The 17,215-nt window shown below is 32.8% G+C and overlaps 1 protein-coding gene across 4 annotated transcripts in view; it reads left to right on the top strand.

Moving 5' to 3' along the window:
* LOC133614516 (neurobeachin-like) overlaps positions 1–17,215 on the top strand; it is a 726,573-nt gene that overhangs the window by 669,504 nt on the left and 39,854 nt on the right. For all 4 annotated transcript variants that reach the window (XM_061972518.1, XM_061972517.1, XM_061972519.1 and 1 more), the window contains one exon: positions 3,582–3,749. In XM_061972518.1, coding sequence (XP_061828502.1) covers positions 3,582–3,749 — 168 coding nt within the window. The remainder of the gene's footprint in view (positions 1–3,581; positions 3,750–17,215) is intronic.

Genomic DNA, 17,215 nt, shown 5'->3' with positions numbered 1-17,215 from the left:
ATGTACCTCTTATAACAATCTTATTTAGATAATAAATAATTGACATATTAACAAAAATAAATTGGTCATAATCATTATGAATAATTACTATAAATATGTTAATGTATTATTTATTATGTTTTATTTATTTAACTCTCCCCTTACAAAGATATTAGTTCTCTGTTCTCATGTATGCATTTAACAATATTTTAGAAAATGAAAACCTGTAAAGTAAATACAAATGCAATAATAAACATTAAATTATGCTAAGTGGTTAAGCACAAATATTGTAGTAATATAGCGTTCTTAAAAAGATTTTTAGATAAACATATTAACAAAAATACATTAGTCATAATTATTATTAATAATTACTATACATTTGTTAATGTATTATTTATAATTTTTATTTACGGTACGTCTCCCCTTACCAATATATTACTCCTCAGCTATGTATTTATTCAACAATATTTTACAAAATGAAAACCTGTAAAGTAAATAAAAATGTAATAATAATAATAACATTGAATTATGCTAGGTAGTAATGGGTAAGCACAATAATTGTAGTAATATAGCCTACATTGAAAAACTATTATTTAGCTAACAAATAAATGAAGACATTTTATTACTCAAAATACATTGGTCACATTTAATATTAATGATTACTATAAAGAATGTTTGTGTTTTATATTTATTTATAAAATGTAAATAATAATACCATTAAATTATGTTATGTGGTTAAGCACAATTATTGTTGTAATATAGCGTTCATAACCATATTTTTAGATAAACATATTAACAAAAATACATTGGTCATAATTATTAATAAATACTATAAATTTGTTAAATGTATTTATTTATTTATTTATTTACGGTAAGTCTCCCCTTACCAATATATTAGTCCTCAGCTATCATGTATTTATTTAACAATATTTTACAAAATGAAAACCTGTAAAGTAAATAACAATGTAATAATAATAACATTGAATTATGCTAGGTAGTAATGGGTAAGCACAATAATTGTAGTAATATAGCCTACATTGAAATACTATTATTTAGATTACAAATAAATGAAGACATGTTATTACTCAAAATACATTGGTCACATTTAATATTAATGATTACTATAAAGAATGTTTGTGTTTTATATTTATTTATAAAATGTAAATAATAATACCATTAAAATTATGCGAAGTAGGCCTGGTTAGACACAATTATTGCAGTAATATTGCCTACTTGAAAAAAATATTATTTCTAGAGTTAATAAATAAATGATGATATTTTATGAATAATTAATAGGGATGGGAATCTTGTAACAAATCACTTCCGATTCTTGGGGTGGCAATTTGATTCAGAATCGATTTTCAATTGAACATAATTCTTGATTCAAATTGATTCCCGCAATGTAGTATTTGGTATAAAAATGATAGTAAACCATTTTTAAACAGGTTACAAAATCTTATTTTGTAGATGGCCTAAAAAAAAGTATTTTTGTAAATGAATTCTTCAAACATTTTAATAATAATAATTACTATAAATATGTAATAAAAAATTATTTGGGATTTTTTCTGCCTTTTGCAAATTTTCCAGATGTTTCACAATAACAGTATGTTAGTCTCATTGAAATACTGGAAAGCAACATTGCTTCTGTCGAGAAATATTTTTAAACTATATTTCATGGTTTAGTTCCAAGACATAGCACGATATTTTTGAAAAAATGACAGTTCACACTGGTTAAAGGCTCATCTGTTGTGCAATGTCCTTCAGGGCTCAATTTTAGGTCCACTACTATTCTCAATTTGTTTTGTTGCAATTTGGGTCACAGTGTGAGTAGATTCAATACGCAAGCCACTTCTTGTCAGCCTGCAACCTAAACTACAAAGTCTTTGCTAAAAACGGAGCCTCGTAGACTCAGTACACTTTAACAGCAATTAACACGTTAAAAATAGTGTTTTTAAGTCAGAATATAAACATTGTTGACTTCTTTTTACACCTAAACGGCAATTAAGTTAAAAAAAAAAGGGTTTTAAGTCAGAATATAAGCATTATTGACTTATTTTTACACTTTAACAGCAATTAACTAGTTAAACATCGTGTTTTTAAGTCAGAATATAAACAAATGTTGACATTTTTTACACTTTAACAGCAATTAAGTTAAAAACTGTGTTTTTAAGTCAGAATATAAACATTGACTTATTTTTACACTTTAACAGCAATTATGTTAAAAATAGCGTTTTTTAAGTCAGTATATGAACATTTTTTACTTCTTTTTACACTTTAACAGCAATTACCAAGTTGAAAATAGTGTTTTTAATTCAGAATATAAACATTGGTGACTTCTTTTTACACTTTAACAGCAATTAGCACGTTAAAAATAGTGTTTTTAAGTCAGAATATAAACATTGTTGACTTCTTCTTACACTTTAACAGCAATTAAGTTAAAAAAAAATTGGTTTTTAAGTCAGAATATAAACATTATTGACTTATTTTTACACTTTAACAGCAATTAAGTTAAAAAATTTGTTTTTAAGTCAGAATATGAACATTGTTGACTTTTTTTTACACTTTAAAAACAATTACCAGGTTGAAAATAGTGTTTTTAATTCAGAATATAAACATTGGTGACTTCTTTTTACACTTTAACAGCAATTAACACGTTAAAAATAGTGTTTTTTAGTCAGAATATAAACATTGTTAACGTCTTTTTACACTTTAACAGCAATTAAGTTAAAAAATGAGTTTTTAAGTCAGAATATAAACATTATTGACTTATTTTTACACTTTAACAGCAATTAAGTTAAAAATTGTGTTTTTAAGTCAGAATATAAACAAATTTTGACTTTTTTTTTTACACTTTAACAGCAATTAAGTTAAAAACTTTATTTTTAAGTCAGAATATAAACATTATTGACTTATTTTTACACTTTAACAGCAATTAAGTTAAAAATTGTGTTTTTAAGTCAGAATATGAACATTGTTGACTTCTTTTTACACTTTAAAAACAATTACCAGGTTGAAAATTGTGTTTTTAATTCAGAATATAAACATTGGTGACTTCTATTTACACTTTAACAGCAATTAAAGTTAGGACTGCAATTTTTCAAAAGTCGTTGATTAAGGTTGAAATACATTCGAAAACCAGGATTTAAGTTGCGTGGTAGCCAATGGGAGTCAAACCCCCATGAAAAGTGTCTTGACTTTCATATTTCATCCATCTTTAGGGGTCTTTTTATACTGAACACCTTAACATCAAGCTGACAATGACCTTTGTTGCGCCCTTGACAGTGCCCCCCACCAACAGAGCTCGTTTAAATAACATTTTGGTGCTTGTCCAGTTTTTTATGTTCTTGCTAACCAACGCATGAATTTCGTCGACACAAGTCAGACATGTGAAGAAAATATATCTACGGTGATATTTTAGATATTGGATGCCATTAGGTGTGCCTAATGTTATGTCCTGTGTGTTTTGCTGTCCACGCAAGGCCCCGTGACCCTAAAAGGCGCACATCCAATAGTTTCACGACGATGAAAGGACAACGTGTGTCATCTCTTTGTGTGTTTTGTGTGTGCCTCTCATCTCTAATTGGCCCTTGCTCGTCTGACAGGCCCTGGAAAGCGAGTTTGTGTCATGTCAGCTGCATCAGTGGATTGACCTTATTTTCGGCTACAAGCAGCGAGGCCCCGAGGCGGTGCGCGCCCTCAACGTCTTTCACCACCTGACCTACGAGGGCGCCGTCAGCCTGGACGCCATGGCTGACCCTCTGATCAGAGAGGTAAGACACGCACATTCTTATTTTGTTAGGGGCTTACTTCCTAGTGCAGGGGTCGGCAACCCAAAATGTTGAAAGAGCCATATTGGACCATAAATACCAAAAACAAATCTCTCTGGAGCCGCAAAAAAATGTAATCTTTATATAAGTGTTATAATGAAGGCAACACATGATGTAAGTGTCTATAGTAGCTATATTAGCCTACTATCAAAAGTACTATGTGTCGCAGGCTGACACTAATCTTTTGTTTGTTAAAATGTAATAATTATTCTACACAAGGGTCAAATAACTCCTGGAAATTACTGGTTTAGAATGGCCAAAAGTACAGATGTGCAAGTTAAAGTCTTCTAATAGATCTATTACAATCTTTGTTTGCTGGGTAACATTTGCTGTGGTCTGGAACAACATGGCACACAAACAACTATCAGAAATGCAGCCAATGTTACATACAGATAATGTGTCATGAGACATGTAAATATAAAATTAATATACAGAGGACATAAGTAAAGGATATTAAATGAGCAATATGTACATACAGCTAGCCTAAATAGAATGCTAGCATCGATTAGCGTGACCAAATGTGCCTGATTAGCACTCCACGCAAGTCAATATCATCAGCAAAGCTCACATTTGTGCATTCACGCACAGCATACAACGTTTGGTGGACAAAATGAGACAAAGGAGGAGTGGCATGAAACATGTATATTTCTGTGGCAGCGTCGGAGAAAGTTGTACATGTGAACTGTTGCGTCGCAGTCCACACAACTACGGCGAGTTCAAGGACTGCCAAAATGAGTAGGACAAAACGGCGCGCGCCAAAATACTCTCGTCAGTGAAGCATAAACACAAACATATCAAACAGTGGGCTTTAGGACGGTTTTGGTCATGTTTGTCCTTCTACAGAAAACATATTTAAACATTAATATATATTTTTTTCCTCCATCCTTGTCCATTTTCATAAATTTTTTATAAAGCTGTAGGCTCTCAAACTGCGGTTTTCCGATCCCCGTCCTATTCAGTTGATGCATCGTGACTCAAAAATCAACTATCAACACATCTGCGGCCCCCTCCAATGTTTCTCATTGTATCCAATTGGGTTGAGTTTTTTCTTGCCCTGATGTGGGATCTGAGCCGAGGATGTCGTCGTGGCTTGTGCAGCCCTTTGAGACACTCGTGATTTAGGGCTATATAAATAAACTTTGATATATATTCTCGGATTTGCACCTTTTTATCCAGATCCTCACCAATAGTAGTATTAAGTCAAACTGTATTTATATAGCACTTTTCATTCACAGGACCGTGCTTTACACCAACAAAAATAAAAAGAAGAGAAGAAAACATCAGCACTATTGACGAGGGGTATGATTCTTTAATTCCGATATCCGGAGTGATGATTCCATTCAGAATTGATTCTTTAGTCAACACGATTCTCAATTCAAACCGATTCTCGCCATGTATTATTGGTGTAATCATCATCATGAAACTTAATCAGAGCAGGTTACAGCTTAAAAATGCTCCTTCTGTTTGCATGGAGTTGACCTAAAAACATAATTTTTTAAAAAGATTAATTTTTTTTTTTTAATTGCTTTTTGAAAATCGTTAATCGATTTAGAATTGGGATGAATACCAATCGCAATATGGATGTGAATCGATTTTGTTTGTGCGCACCCTTACTATTGACAATAACAAAACAAAACAAACATGGCATGGTATTGAGGATTGAGCAAAACCGCCAGATATATACTGTAAATATTAGGGGGGTGGGAAAAAATTGATTCGATTCAGAATCGATTCTCATTTTTAAAAAATCGATTTTTTTATTTATTTTTTATTTTTATTTATTTATTTTATTATTTTTATTTTTTTAATTAATCAATCCGACAAAACAATACACAGCAATACCATAACAATGCAATCCAATTCCAAAACCAAACCCGACCCAGCAACACTCAGAACTGCAATAAACAGAGCAATTGAGAGGAGACACAAACACGACACAGAACAAACCAAAAGTAGTGAAACAAAAATGAATATTATCAACAACAGTATCAATATTAGTTACAATTTCAACATAGCAGTGATTAAAAATCCCTCATTGACATTATCATATGACATTTATAAAAAAAAAAAACAATTGTGTTACAGTGGCTTACACTTGCATCGCATCTCATAAGCTTGACAACACACTGTGTCCAATATTTTCACAAAGATAAAATAAGTCATATTTTTGGTTCATTTAAGAGTTTAAACAAATTTACATTATTGCAATCAGTTGATAAAACATTGTCCTTTACAATTATAAAAGCGTTTTACAAAAATCTACTACTCTGCTTGCATGTCAGCAGACTGGGGTAGATCCTGCTGAAATCCTATGTATTGAATGAATAGAGAATCCTTTTGAATCGGGAAAATATCGTTTTTGAATCGAGAATCGTGTTGAATTGAAAAAAAAAAAGATTTTGAATCGAATCGTCACCCCAAGAATCGATATTGAATCGAATCGTGGGACACCCAAAGATTCACAGCCCTAGTAAATATATATGTAAAAATGTAATATGAATAATAATAATAATAAAAACATAACATTTAGAGAATAATAGTCTTAATAATAGCAATTAATAAAATAGAAAATTACAAAAACATGATCAGTGAAAAGCCTGATTAAAAAGATGCTTCTTTATTCTTTTATTTTTATTTTCATATATCAATTAAAAATATATACAAATATATAAATGTTTTAATATATCAATTGTGTCTGCAGTCCTGAGGCTCTATGTAACCTCTTCTTGGGTCCATATGCACGTTCATGTTGTGTCATCCTGCTAATTGTACACTCATGTGGTGAAAAGTGCAACACTGCCAATACTATTTGTGGCGCCCCCTATGGGTCGGGGTCAAAATGCTTTGGTATACATGCTAGCATACATGCAATACACATCATCAAAGTTTTCTCATCATCAGACATTTTTTTATTGACTAATAGACAAGATGTGTCCGTGCTCCTAAAAAAAATGAAAATGGTCAAATTTGACACGCGACACACATGTTCTAAAGCAGGGTCCCCAAACTACGGCCCGCGGGTAGTCCAGAGTAAAAAAAATTAAAATATATATATATATATATATATATACATTTTTTATAAATATATATATATATATATATATATATATATATATATATATATATATATATATATATATATATATATATATATATATATATGTATGTGTGGGAAAAAAATCACAAGACTATTTCATCTCTACAGGCCTGTTTCATGAGGGGGGGGGTTCCCTCAATCATCCTGATGATTGAGGGTAACCCCCCTCATGAAACAGGCCTGTAGAGATGAAATAGTCTTGTGATTTTTTTCCCACACATACATATATTGCGCTCTACTACGGTATCGAGCACTATTTTTTGGATAACCTTATTAAGACATATATATATATATAAAATAAATACATTAAAAATATATATATATATTTTTTTCATATATATATATATATATATATTTATATATATATATATAAAAAGAAAACAATATATATATTTATTTTTATATATATATATATATATATATAAAATAAATAAATTCAAAAAAAAAAAATATATATATATATATATCTTTTTTCATATATATATATATAAAAAAAGAAAAAAAAAATATATATATATATTTATTTATATATATATATATATATATATATATATAAAATAAATAAATTCAAAACAAAATATATATATATATATATATATCTTTTTCATATATATATATATATATATTTATATATATATATATATATATATATATATAAAAAGAAAAAAATATATATTTAGTTATATATATATATATATATATATATATAAATAAATTCAAAAAAAAAATTATATATATATATATATATCTTTTTTCATATATATATATATATATATATATATATATATATATATATATATATATAAAAACAAAAAAATATATATATATAAAAATATATATATGAATATAATTTTATTTTTTTTAAATCTGTCCTGTGTAGCCCACCCATCAATCCATTTTCTACTGCTTGTTACTCTCGGGGTCTCCTAGCCGCTCTGGAAAATCATATTTCACGTAATTACGTATGTAAGTAACACATGCACGCGTATTAGCTTTAGGTGTTGTTAGCTACTAATAGCTATTTGGATAGCTTACGTTAGCTGTCATTAAGTGTATATTCTATCACAGGGGTCCCCAAACCAGATACGGCCCGCCAGCATCCAAAATCCGACCCGCAGGTAGTCCCGAGTAAAAAGAAAAAAAGAAAAAAAAAAGTTGTTTTTTTTGTTTTTATTTTTATTTTTTATTTATCTTTTTAATCTGTCCTTTCTAGCCCATCATTCTATCCATTTTCTACTGCTTGTTACTCTCGGGGTCTCCTCGCCGCTCTGGCAAATAATATTGTCTACAAATGCATTTTCCCATCGATAACGTGACATCACGCTCGTGCCGCAGTGTCAGGCAAGCGCGTGGCAAGTGCGCGCTCTTTCAGTCAATTAGTGCACGTGGGGGAAAAATGGCGAAATCTTTGGGGAAACGTAAAATAGACTCAGAGTCCGGCCCGCGTGATGAGTTTGCCAAGAATGAAAATGAGCTGCTTTTTTTTTTTTTTTTACAAAAGAAACTGCTGTTCTAAATGTGTCCACTGGATGTCACAATAGCAATTCTGTTTGGGAAGCAAACGATTTATGCCGGGGCCAAGCAGGAGGTACACAGTAAAGGGTGACTGTGGCTCCTCCTCCTCGACCCACATGAAACTTAAAACCTACTGTTTTATGTTGTCTGCTTTGAACACATTGTCATTTGACACCCTGTTGCTCCAAAATGTCTCTGTCAAACACGATAAAAGTGAACTTAACCCTTTTGAATAGTTTTCACCTCCGTTTCTTACGGTTTGTTGAGTTGGAACTGGATTGATACATGGACATGACAAAGGAGGTATTTGAATTAACATGTTGTGTTTTTTGTCCAATCCCAGAAAGACTGTGACTTAAAGTTTAATCCTGGCTATGTAGATACACAGACGAAGTCTAAGATCATTGTGTTTTTGAAGCTGCACCAATTTCCTCTGAATTTTTTTAACAAACTTGAAGTGTTTTGTGCAGAGGATTAGTTGTGATTTTTACATTTTTAGAATGTGATTGTAAAAGTAAAACAAAGAAAACAACCTGGAGTTGTCTTTATTTTTAAGTTATCATGCCATGATTTTACCATTACAACCCACTTTGTGTAAGGAAAAGGCAAATCTAATCTGCAATGAGACAGATTTTATATATATATATATATATATATATATATATATATATATATATATATATATATATATATAAACATACACAAAACCCGTTTCCATATGAGTTGGGAAATTGTGTTAGATGTAAATATAAACGGAATACAATGATTTGCAAATCATTTTCAACCCATATTCATTTGAATGCACTACAAAGACAAGATAAACTTGTTTTTTTTTTGCAAATAATAATTAACTTAGAATTTCATGGCCGCAACACGTGCCAAAGTAGTTGGGAAAGGACATGTTCACCACTGTGTTACATGGCCTTTCCTTTTAACAACACTCAGTAAACGTTTGGGAACTGAGGAGACACATTTTTTAAGCTTCTCAGGTGGAATTCTTTCCCATTCTTACTTGATGTACAGCTTAAGTTGTTCAACAGTCCGGGGGTCTCCGTTGTGGTATTTTAGGCTTCATAATGCGCCACACATTTTCAATGGGAGACAGGTCTGGACTACAGGCAGGCCAGTCTAGTACCCGCACTCTTTTACTATAAAGCATGTGGCTTGGCATTGTCTTGCTGAAATAAGCAGGGGCGTCCATGGTAACGTTGCTTGGATGGCAACATATGTTGCTCCAAAACCTGTATGTACCTTTCAGCATTAATGGCGCCTTCACAGATGTGTAAGTTACCCATGTCTTGGGCACTAATACACCCCCATACCAGCACAGATGCTGGCTTTTCAATTTTGCGCCTATAACAATCCGGATGGTTCTTTTCCTCTTTGGTCCGGAGGACACGACGTCCACAGTTTCCAAAAACAATTTGAAATGTGGACTCGTCAGACCACAGAACACTTTTCCACTTTGTATCAGTCCATCTTAGATGAGCTCAGGCCCAGCGAAGCCGACGGCGTTTCTGGGTGTTGTTGATAAACGGTTTTCGCCTTGCATTGAAGAGTTTTAAGTTGCACTTACAGATGTAGCGACCAATTGTAGTTACTGACAGTGGGTTTCTGAAGTGTTCCTGAGCCCTTGTGGTGATATCATTTACACACTGATGTCGCTTGTTGATGCAGTACAGCCTGAGGGATTGAAGGTCACAGGCTTAGCTGCTTATGCGCAGTGATTTCTCCAGATTCTCTGAACCCGTTTGATGATATTACGGACCGTAGATGGTGAAATCCCTAAATTCTTTGCAATAGCTGGTTGAGAAAGGTTTTTCTTAAACTGTTCAACAATTTGCTCACGCATTTGTTGACAAAGTGGTGACCCTCGCCCCATCCTTGTTTGTGAATGACCGAGCATTTCATGGAATCGACTTTTATACCCAATCATGGCACCCACCTGTTCCCAATTTGCCTGTTCACCTGTGGGATGTTCCAAATAAGTGTTTGATGAGCATTCCTCAACTTTATCAGTATTTATTGCTACCTTTCCCAACTTCTTTGTCACGTGTTGCTGGCATCAAATTCTAAAGTTAATGATTATTTGCAAAAAAATATATATATTTATCAGTTTGAACATCAAACTGAATATGGGTTGAAAAGGATTTGCAAATCATTGTATTCCGTTTATATTTACATCTAACACAATTTCCCAACTCATATGGAAACAGGGTTTGTTTGTGTGTGTGTATATATATATATATATATATATATATATATATATATATATGAGCGGCCACATTTTTTTAACCCAATGCGGCCCCTGGGTCAAAAAGTTTTGGGACCCTGGTTCTAAAGTGTGTCACATGACTGTATTTCTCTTTCTACTCTATGTAGGCATCCCAATACTTTAGTCCACATGCCTGATCTTCCTTCATGACTCAGTGTCCTGGTAATTAACGCTAAGCTCGTGGCGCATCCTCGTCCTCATGGTGGGTCTCCATAGTGACCGAGCCCCTCCCACCTTTCGACGATCTGCACAACTTCCTGTTCTCCACACGTCCTGGCGTGCATTCACGTCATCCCTTGGTCGTTTGCCGCGCAAGCAGTGACTCGTCAAGCGTCCGGGTTGTCTGTTTTTTTTTTTTTTTCTAAAAAGAAGTATCAACATGACTCCTGGATGGGATCAATGAGCGATCAATCAGCAGAGGGCAGACAGTCAATAGGATGAGCGGCCGGATCTGCTTGTTCTTCAACAAATTAATTGAATATCTGTGAGCTGCGGCGTGTGACTTGTGAATAACTTAATTGCGTGGCGGTGGGCAGCAGCTGCCGAGCATTGTGGGTCTTTCCGGGCCGGGCTGGTCTCTCTCATCCTGCGATATCCGCCATCTGCTGTCTGCAAAACAACTCATTTATATACTGTCACTTCCAGCGGCGCCTTTATTTATCAAGTGGCCATTATGCAAATAACCTGCACAAGATTTGCCTGATCCTTTTTTCTTTTTTTTTTTTTTGTTATTCTTATTTAGTGAAGCTGCCAGTTGTGTAACTTTGAGAGCCGACAACGTGTGTTGGAAGTGTCCAATTGTGTCAACATCCATCATGGGCTTTATGGCTAATGGCAACTGGTGTGTTTTAACACCAATTAAGGCTCGTGTTGCTCGTGCGCACTCAGACTCTCCTGCTTTTTACACAATAACCTTTAAGTCTCAGCTATTCAAATATATGAATATTATTTCTGTTATAACATTTACAAAATTAAATATACTGTATTTTCACTGCCGATGAATGGTCTATTTTGTGTCCTTTTTCATATATAAAGCGCACTGGATTATAGGGCGCATTAAAGGAGTCATGTTATTATTAGAGATGTCCGATAATGGCTTTTTTGCCGATATTCCGATATTGTCCAATTCTTAATTACCGATTCCGATATCAACTTATATATACAGTCGTGGAATTAACACATTATTATGCCTAATTTAGTTGTGATGCCCCGCTGGATGCATTAAACAATGTAACAAGGTTTTCCAAAATAAATCAAGTTATGGGAAAAAAATGCCAACATGGCACTGCCATATTTATTATTGAAGTCACAAAGTGCATTTTTTTTTAACAAAACAGCAGCTTGGAATTTGGGACATGCTCTCCCTGAGAGAGCATGAGGAGGTTGAGGTGGGCGGGGTTGGGGGGGGGGGGGTTGAGGTGCAAAGGGTGGGTAGGGGTTAGCGGGGGGGTGTATATTGTAGAGTCCCGGAAGAGTTAGTGCTGCAAGGGTTTCTGGGTATTTGTTCTGTTGTGTTTATGTTGTGTTACGGTCCGAAATGTGTTTGTCATTCTTGTTTGGTGTGGGTTCACAGTGTGGCGCATATTTGTAACAGTGTTAAAGTTGTTTATACGGCCACCCTCAGTGTGACCTGTATGGCTGTTGACCAAGTATGCTTTGCATTCACTTGTGTGTGTGAAAACCCATAGGTATTATGTGATTGAACCGGCACGCAAAGGCAAAGTCTTTAAGGTTTATTGACGCTCCGTACTTCTCCCTACATTCGTACAGCGACGTTTTAAAATGTCATACATTTTACTTTTTGAAACCGATACCCATAATTTCCGAACCGATACCGATCATTTCCGATAGTACATTTTAAAGCATTTATCGGCCGATAATATCGGCAGCCCGATATTATAGGACATCTCTAGTTATTATTTTTTTCTAAATGTAAAACACTTCCTTGCGGTCTACATAACATGTAATGGTGGTTCTTTGGTCAAAACAATGCATAGATTATGTTTTAAAGATCATATTGAAGCCGCTATCTGACAGTCGCTTCCGGAAGCACCGTTTTGTGGGCGGTCTTATTTACGTGGCTCACCTCCGGCAGCGTCTTCTCCCCGTCATCTTTGTTGTAGCGGTGTAGCGTGCAAGGATGGGAGTGGGAGAAGTGCCAAAAGATGAAGCTAACTGTTTTAATGACTTTCAGACTTTACTTCAATCTATAACGGAGCAGCGTCTCCTCATCCGGAAACAACAACAACAGGAAATGTGTCCCGTGAAAAAACGTCCGACCAGAACTCTAATAACTATATTTCCTTGGGTGAATAATGTAAACTCACTATACCGGTATGTTTTAGCGCTTTCATGATGAGTTTACTGACAGTTATAAGTTAACAACCATACAGTGGAGGATGAATGTCCTATAACAAGAAGATAGAGAAACAGAAGCAGCTACTACGGTGTCGTCACGGACTACAAAGGCGGACGCGTACAATTTTTCAGGATTCATGCAGATCCCAAATACAGATCAGCAGTTACCAGAAGGTACTTGCTTTTGCATAATATTGCGAAACAAAACACCAGATAATGTCTTACTTTATACACACACCATAATAATAAATGATGCAGCCTACACTTATCTCTTATGTTTGGCTGCCATCTACTGGTCACACTTATCATTACACATGTACCAAATAAAACTGCTTCGAGGTGGGTAAGCTCAACCAAACGTATTCCTTATATTAGGCGCACTGTCGAGTTCTGAGAAAAAAAAGAAGTTTTTTAAGTGCGCTTTAATATCCGGAAAATACGGTAAGTAAATACAACTAATATTTAAATATTCAATAATAAAATATTCAATAAAATTATAAATTGACACATATTATATCAATATTCTTTCTGTAATATAGATTACAAAATTAAATAAGTAAATACAACTTATGTTTAAATATCAAACGATAAAATATTCAATACAATTTTAAATTGGCAGATATTAGGTCAATATTATTTTTGTACTAATGATTACAAAATTAAAAATACGTAGATACAACTACAATTTTAATAAACTATTCAATAGTAACATATTCAATAAAATGTATATATAATATATATCAATATTCATTCAGTTTGTAATAATGATTACACAATTAAATATAAGTAAATACAACTAATATTTAAATAAGTTATTCAATAAAATGTTCAATAAAATTAAAAGGTAATATGTATTATATCAATATTCTTTCCGTCATAATTGCAAAATTAGATTAAAGCAAATACAACAAATATTTTAATAAAGTATTTAATAATAACATATTCAATAAAATAAACATTGTATATATATATATATATATATATATATATATATATATATATATATAAATTGTTTGTAATAATAATGACACAAGTAAATACAAGTAATAATTAAATAAAAAGTTCAATAAAATTATGAACTAATAAATATATGCTTTCTGTAATCATAATTATAATAATATTCTGCTAAGTCATGTTCAGGCTCTTTATGCATCCACAAATGTTTCACTTTTGCACCTCATACATAATTGTAACTGTTGTGAGTTCAAGGGCTGCAGAATCAAGTGCAAAATCTTTATGAAGATCATTATCAATGAAACAAAGAAATAAACACGTCATACTGTGAATGAGTGATTCCTAACAGTTTAGTTTTTAGAATATGTAGTTGGACAATTAAAAATACTAATTAAAATAAAAAATGAAATTAAAAAGTGTCAGGCAGCTAATGTAATGGCCCCTCAGTCATATTTTGAACACACGATCATAAAAGGTTAATATTAAAGATTACAACAAAATATATTTTCAAGTAATGTTGGTGTAATTTATAAAAAATACTGATGAAAGAAAGTAATGTCTTACTATTAAAAAAATAAAACTGATTAATTCAAAATGGCCACCATATCGCTATGAAACACTTGCTGTGTATTTTGCCGTGATGTAAAAACTTTTTTGTGCAAAATCCGATGCAGTTTTTGTGACAACAATGTGTTTGTACATAAATAACAAAAAACATTTGTTATGAATGAAAATATGGTCGTCATAAAATAAATCTAAATTACAATAACTTCTACAATAGACCAAATTATTTATTTGGCTGTGAAAATGTTACAGTTTATATAATTACAAATACTTTAAAAAGAAATAGAATAAAAAAAATATTTTTTCATTTTTTGCCTATTATTTTGCTATCATAAACGCAATAATGTCCTTCATAAATCTAACACTTCCACTAAATGTGTTCTCTTTATTTGACCAATAACACCTTGGTAATTTTACGAAGAAAAATGTTGTAACAACAACAACAAAGACATTTTTACTAAAAAAAAGAATTTGCAAACAAATGTATTTATAAATAAAACTAAAATTTATAAAACTATTTTTAAAATGGAAAATGTTTTAGTTACAAATCATTTAAAAAATATATTTGCAAACGGAAAAAAAAAAAAAGGTTTGTAAACAATAAAAAACAAAAAAACATATACAACCAAAAAAAGTGCAAACAAAAATGTATTTAAAATTAAAACTTAAATGAATAAAATAAAAGTATATTTAAAATGAAATACATTTTGGTAACAAATCATTTTCAAAAAAGATTTGTAACAAAGAAAAAAATATTTGTAACCAAACAAAAAATTGCTAACAAACATTTATTTAAAATACAATTACATAAATAAAAGTATATTTAAAGTGAAAAAAGATTTGTAGCCAAACAAAAAATTTGCAAACATAAAATGTATTTAAAATAAAACAAACATAAATAAAAGTATATTTAAAATGAAAAAAGATTTGTAACCAAACAAAAAAATTGCAAACAAAAAATGTATTTTAAATAAAACTAAAATAAATAAAAGTATATTTAAAAGGAAAAAATATTTGTAGCAAAACAAAACAAAATATTTGAAACAAAATAAAAGTAAATAACACTATATTTCAAATGAAAAATGTTTTGGTTACAAATCATTTAAAAAAAATTATTTGCAACCGAGAAAAAAAAAAGGCAAACCAAAAATGTATTTAATAAAACTAAAATAAATACAACTATTTTTAAGATTAAAAAAACAAGTTTTGGTTGCAAATCACGGTCAAATAAGATTTGTAACCGTAAAAAAAGACTTGTAAGCAAAAAAAAAAAAAAAAGATTTACACCCAGAGAAATTATTTGTAACAAAAAAACTGAAAGATTTGCATCCAAAAACAATTCACATTCCTTCCAGTTTAGTCACCAGAATTTTTCCCAACATTCAATCCTGAGGTCGATAGCAGCAAACGCTAAAACACAGAAATGATTCAATACCAAAAACCTGACTTCTTAAAAATGTCCATTTCCTACCAATTTAAGTACGGTAAGTTTTTGTTTAAAATCTTACTAAAATATGAAGAAATGATGTACAGTAAAAATCCAAAGGTAGTGTCTTGTATGACATGAGCGTGGTAGTTCAGAGAGGCGGAGCTTAGCAAAGAGCACAATAAATAACCTCCTGAAATGTGGAAATATGGATTCATTGTTAGCTTGTGACCAATTGCATAAACAGCGTCCGTTAGCACACGTTTGGAAATGTCAGAAGATATCAGCGCACATCGTTTCCAGGATGTCATGTATAGGACACCTTGTGACACGAGGCCCCCTGGTGGAGGGAGGGATGACACGATCGTCCTGGAAAAAAACATGGCAGAATTTGATCCACGTGGTGTCGCTTTTTTTGTCCTCCTCATAAGCCCCGCCCCTTCCTGCATGAGCCAGCTTGACATTTGTGAGAAAATATTACCTGCCAACGGACAAGTCGTGCACGCCGTCGTTTGCACGCCAGCTCCTCAGCTGTCAATCACAGACGCCCTGCAGACAATCTAGAACTAAAAAGTCCTCGTCAGCAAATTACAATTGAATGAAGCCCGTTTAAAAGAGAAGTTGGTGCGATACTGCAAATGTTTGGTAATGATCTGATACCAAGTCAATCCAGGGATGATACTGATCAATAGTATTGATATTTAGAGCCGTCCTCCTCAAAAGGCCAGGGAGGGAAGAAAAGGTGTCTTCTGTGTGAGTTGTCAGCTCTCAGGTGTGTTGACGCTGCGATCCCACGCTGCTTAGCGGGTCAACTAAAGGCCGCGTCCTCCTTCTGTCTGACAGCTTGTTGTGTTGCTGCATCGCACGGGAGGAAGACCCTGATGCTGCACACTCTTCGCCTCTCTCGCCCGCCGCCACGTTAGAATCCCACGCAAAGTCTAAACCTAAACTAGATCGGCTGACACGTTGTTGATGATGTTGTTGTGGTTGACTTCTGCTGCTCACACGCATGAAATATCTGGCAGGAAGTAAAGCGTCCAGATTGATCCAAGGAACTTTTAACATTCCTTTACCACTTTTGACGTGTGTTTGCGGTCATTGTCCTGTTGGAACACCTAACTGCGCCCAAGTCCCAACCTCTGGGCTGATGATTTTAGATTTTCCTGAAGAAATTGGAGGTAATCCTCCTTTTTCATTGTCCCATTTACTCTCTGTAAAGC

The sequence above is a fragment of the Nerophis lumbriciformis genome, linkage group LG17, assembly GCF_033978685.3.
Source record: "Nerophis lumbriciformis linkage group LG17, RoL_Nlum_v2.1, whole genome shotgun sequence".
NCBI lineage: Eukaryota > Metazoa > Chordata > Actinopteri > Syngnathiformes > Syngnathidae > Nerophis > Nerophis lumbriciformis.
The sequence above is the reverse complement of the archived record's forward strand: the minus strand, read 5'-3'. Positions and strand labels throughout refer to the sequence as shown.